Source organism: Nicotiana tomentosiformis, chromosome 2 (assembly GCF_000390325.3).
Source record: "Nicotiana tomentosiformis chromosome 2, ASM39032v3, whole genome shotgun sequence".
Taxonomy (NCBI): Eukaryota; Viridiplantae; Streptophyta; class Magnoliopsida; order Solanales; family Solanaceae; genus Nicotiana; species Nicotiana tomentosiformis.
This window is the reverse complement of record NC_090813.1, coordinates 130,875,914-130,879,031: the sequence shown is the minus strand read 5'-3', so window position 1 is coordinate 130,879,031 and position 3,118 is coordinate 130,875,914. Positions and strand designations below refer to the sequence as shown.

The 3,118-nt window shown below is 41.8% G+C and overlaps 1 protein-coding gene across 1 annotated transcript; it reads right to left on the bottom strand.

The window, feature by feature from the left end:
• Window positions 1–1,773: 1,773 nt before the first annotated feature.
• Window positions 1,774–2,619, bottom strand: LOC138905617 (uncharacterized). Its single transcript, XM_070194137.1, has one exon. The coding sequence runs from the start codon at window positions 2,617–2,619 to the stop codon at window positions 1,774–1,776; it is 846 nt and encodes a 281-aa protein (XP_070050238.1).
• Between the last annotated feature and the right edge of the window lie 499 nt (window positions 2,620–3,118).

Below are 3,118 nucleotides of genomic sequence, written 5' to 3'. Positions count from 1 at the left end.
TAGCACTGCCCCAATAGCATGGTCACTCACATCACACATAAGTTCAAATGGTAAGGACCAATCTGATGCCACAATAATGGGAGCAACCACCAACTTGTTTTTGAGTTCTTCAAACGCTATAAGGCAGGCATCATCAAAATTGAAAGTTACATTTTTTTCAAGCAACCTGCACAAAGGAGTAGCAATTTTAGAAAAATCTTTAATAGGTGAAGGTAATTTTTCAACCGCCTATTCAATAGAAGTGCATTACAAAGTGACACTTCTCCCAATTCAATACCAGATTTGTTTCTTCACAATGGGCTAACACCTTGCTCAAATTCTTCAAACAATCATCATAAGAAGACCCAAAGACTGAAAAATCATCCATAAAAACTTTTACAAATCTTTCCACCATATCGGTGAAAATAGCCATCATGCACCTCTGGAAAGTAGCTGGTTCATTACAAAGGCCAAACGACATTCGCTTGAAGGCAAAAGTGCCATAAGGATAAGTAAAAGTGGTCTTCTCCTGATTCTGTGGGCATATTACAATCTGATTGTATCCCGAATAACCATCAAGGAAGCAATAATATTCATGCCCCGCTAATCTATCCAACATTTGGTCAATGAATGGAAGTGGAACGTGGTTCTTGCGGGTTGCTTTGTTGAGCCTTCTATAATCAATGCAGACTCTCCACCCCGTCACAGTGCGAGTAGGAATTAGCTCATTTTTCTCATTCTCAATTACAGTCATCCCCCCTTTTGGGGCACACATTGAATTGGGCTTACCCAGTTGCTGTCAGAAATAGAAAAGATGATACCTGCATCGAGTAACTTGATTACTTCCTTCTTCACGACCTCTTTCATAATGGGATTTAACCTCCTTTGCTGCTCAACACTAGGGCAGTGTCCATCTTCCAAGAAGATTTTATGTATGCAAAACGATGGACTGATTCCTTTGATGTCAACAATTGTCCACCCAATAGCCTTTTTATGCTCGCGAAGGACTTTGAGTAATTTTTCTTCTTGTGTGTTAGTCAAGCTGGATGAGATAATCACGGGCAATGTCTCAGAGTTCCCCAAATAAGCATAGCGCATATGCGCTGGTAGGGGCTTAAGTTCTAGCTTCAGAGTTTCTTCAATAGATGGCTTAGGAGGGGTCAGAGTGACAGGCCTGTCCAACTCCTCAAATTTTCCAAACTCATGGACATAACTGCAGGACATATTAAATACTTGCTCAATTTCTCTCATCATTTCATCTTCACTGTCTTCTTCATCACCAATCAAAGCTCGTTCAAGAGGATCTATAGGGCTCATATAAGGCACTAATGATGTAGTATCACTTTCCACCATAGAAATCATGGATAACTCTTCATAGTGGGCTGGCAGTCTGAGTGCTTTATATACATTGAATACCTCCACTCGATCGCCTACTCTCATCGTCATCTTTCCTTCGCAAACATCAATAGTAGCTCGGCCCGTGGCTAAAAATGGACGCCCCAAAATAAATGGGACTTCTTGATCAAGCTCGTAGTCCAAGATAATGAAATCAGCAGGGAATATGAATGAACCCACTTGAACTAACACAACTTCAATCACTCCTTCAGGATAAGCAAGGGAGCGATCAACCAACTGTATGATTACCGTTGTTTGGCGTGGCTCACCTGACCCCAACTGTCTGAACATTGATGGCGACATCAAATTAATGCTCACTCTAAGATCACATAAGGCTCGCCCGACTGTACGCTTACCAATCGAGATTTGGATAGTGAAACTACCCGGATCCTTCAATTTCTAAGGTAGCTTACTTTGAATTCTTGAGATACATTCCTCAGTGAGTGCCACAGTCTCGAACTCGGTCAACCTCCTTTTATTTGCCACTATATCCTTGATGTATTTTGCATATTTGGGCACTTCTTGCAAGATGTCTACCAAAGGAATATTAATTTGCACCTGCTTCAAAATATCAAGAAACTTTTTATACGCGGCATTATCCTTCACCTTCTGCAATCTTTGAGAGAACGGAGGTGGTGGCCTCGCAACCAACGGTGGAGGTTGCTTAGCCACCGCCTCTTCAGCTGGCTTCTCAGATTCCTTTGATTTTTCTGATTCTGACTCTATAGTGGCTGGCCTCTCATTAAAAGTCACATGTTTTCTCTTTTTCGACTGGACTTCTTCTAATTGTCTCCCATTCCTCAATGACATGGCATTAATGAATACCTTAGGATTAGCTTCAGTGTCACTTGGAAGAGCTCCAACTGGTCTAGTATTTTGGGCACTGGCAAGTTGTCCCACTTGGCGCTCCAAATTTCTCATTATTGTGGCTTGGGCCTGCTGGTCAACCATCACTTTCTTTATCATCTTTGCGGTGTGGGCTTGCTGGTCAGCCATCAATTTCTTTATCATTTCCTCAATGTGACTTGTTGAGATTACCTGTTGTTCAGTATGAGGTGGTCTATATTGTTGTTGAGGTGCTTGTGATTTGTATTGATTTTGAGCACCTTGATTTCCACCCCAAGAGAAGTTTGGGTGGTTCCTCCAGTTGGGATTATAAGTGTTCCCATATTGGTTTTTCTGACCCTTATTTGCATTACCCACAAAGCAGACAAACTCTGGATTAACTGGGCATAAGTCGCTCATGTGACTCTCTCAACATATTTCACAAAACACTTGAACCTGTCGCACTGGTTGAGCTTGTTGCTTGTTAATAACCATGGTCATCTGATTGACTTGGTTGGTTAGTGTAGAAATCTGCGCTGATAATGCCGAGACGACATCTAACTCGAGAACCCTGTAGATTTTTGCACCGTGTGTCTGCCCATTTCTCCTTGCCAATCCGGATTGCTTTTGAAGAATTTGTTCAATAATGCATATATCTCGTCAAAGCTTTTCTCCAACACTTGACCTCTAGCTGTAGCATCTACCACAATTTTTGTTTCAGTATGTAGCCCTTCTATGAAAGTATGGGCTAACACTTCGTTTGTCTGATTGAGATGAGGACTGTCTCTGAGTAGCCCCTTGAACCTCTCTCAAGCTGAGTATAAAGACTCTCCCGCTTTCTATTTGAAGGCAACTATCTCACTTCTGATCTTTGCAGTTTTGCCTGAAGGGAATAACCTTGCCAGAAATTTCCTTGCCA

What these genes read in the sequence shown, in the direction of transcription:
- LOC138905617 (XM_070194137.1), bottom strand. Translation starts at nt 2,619, where the DNA reads ATGAGCGACTTATGCCCAGTTAATCCAGAGTTTGTCTGCTTTGTGGGT.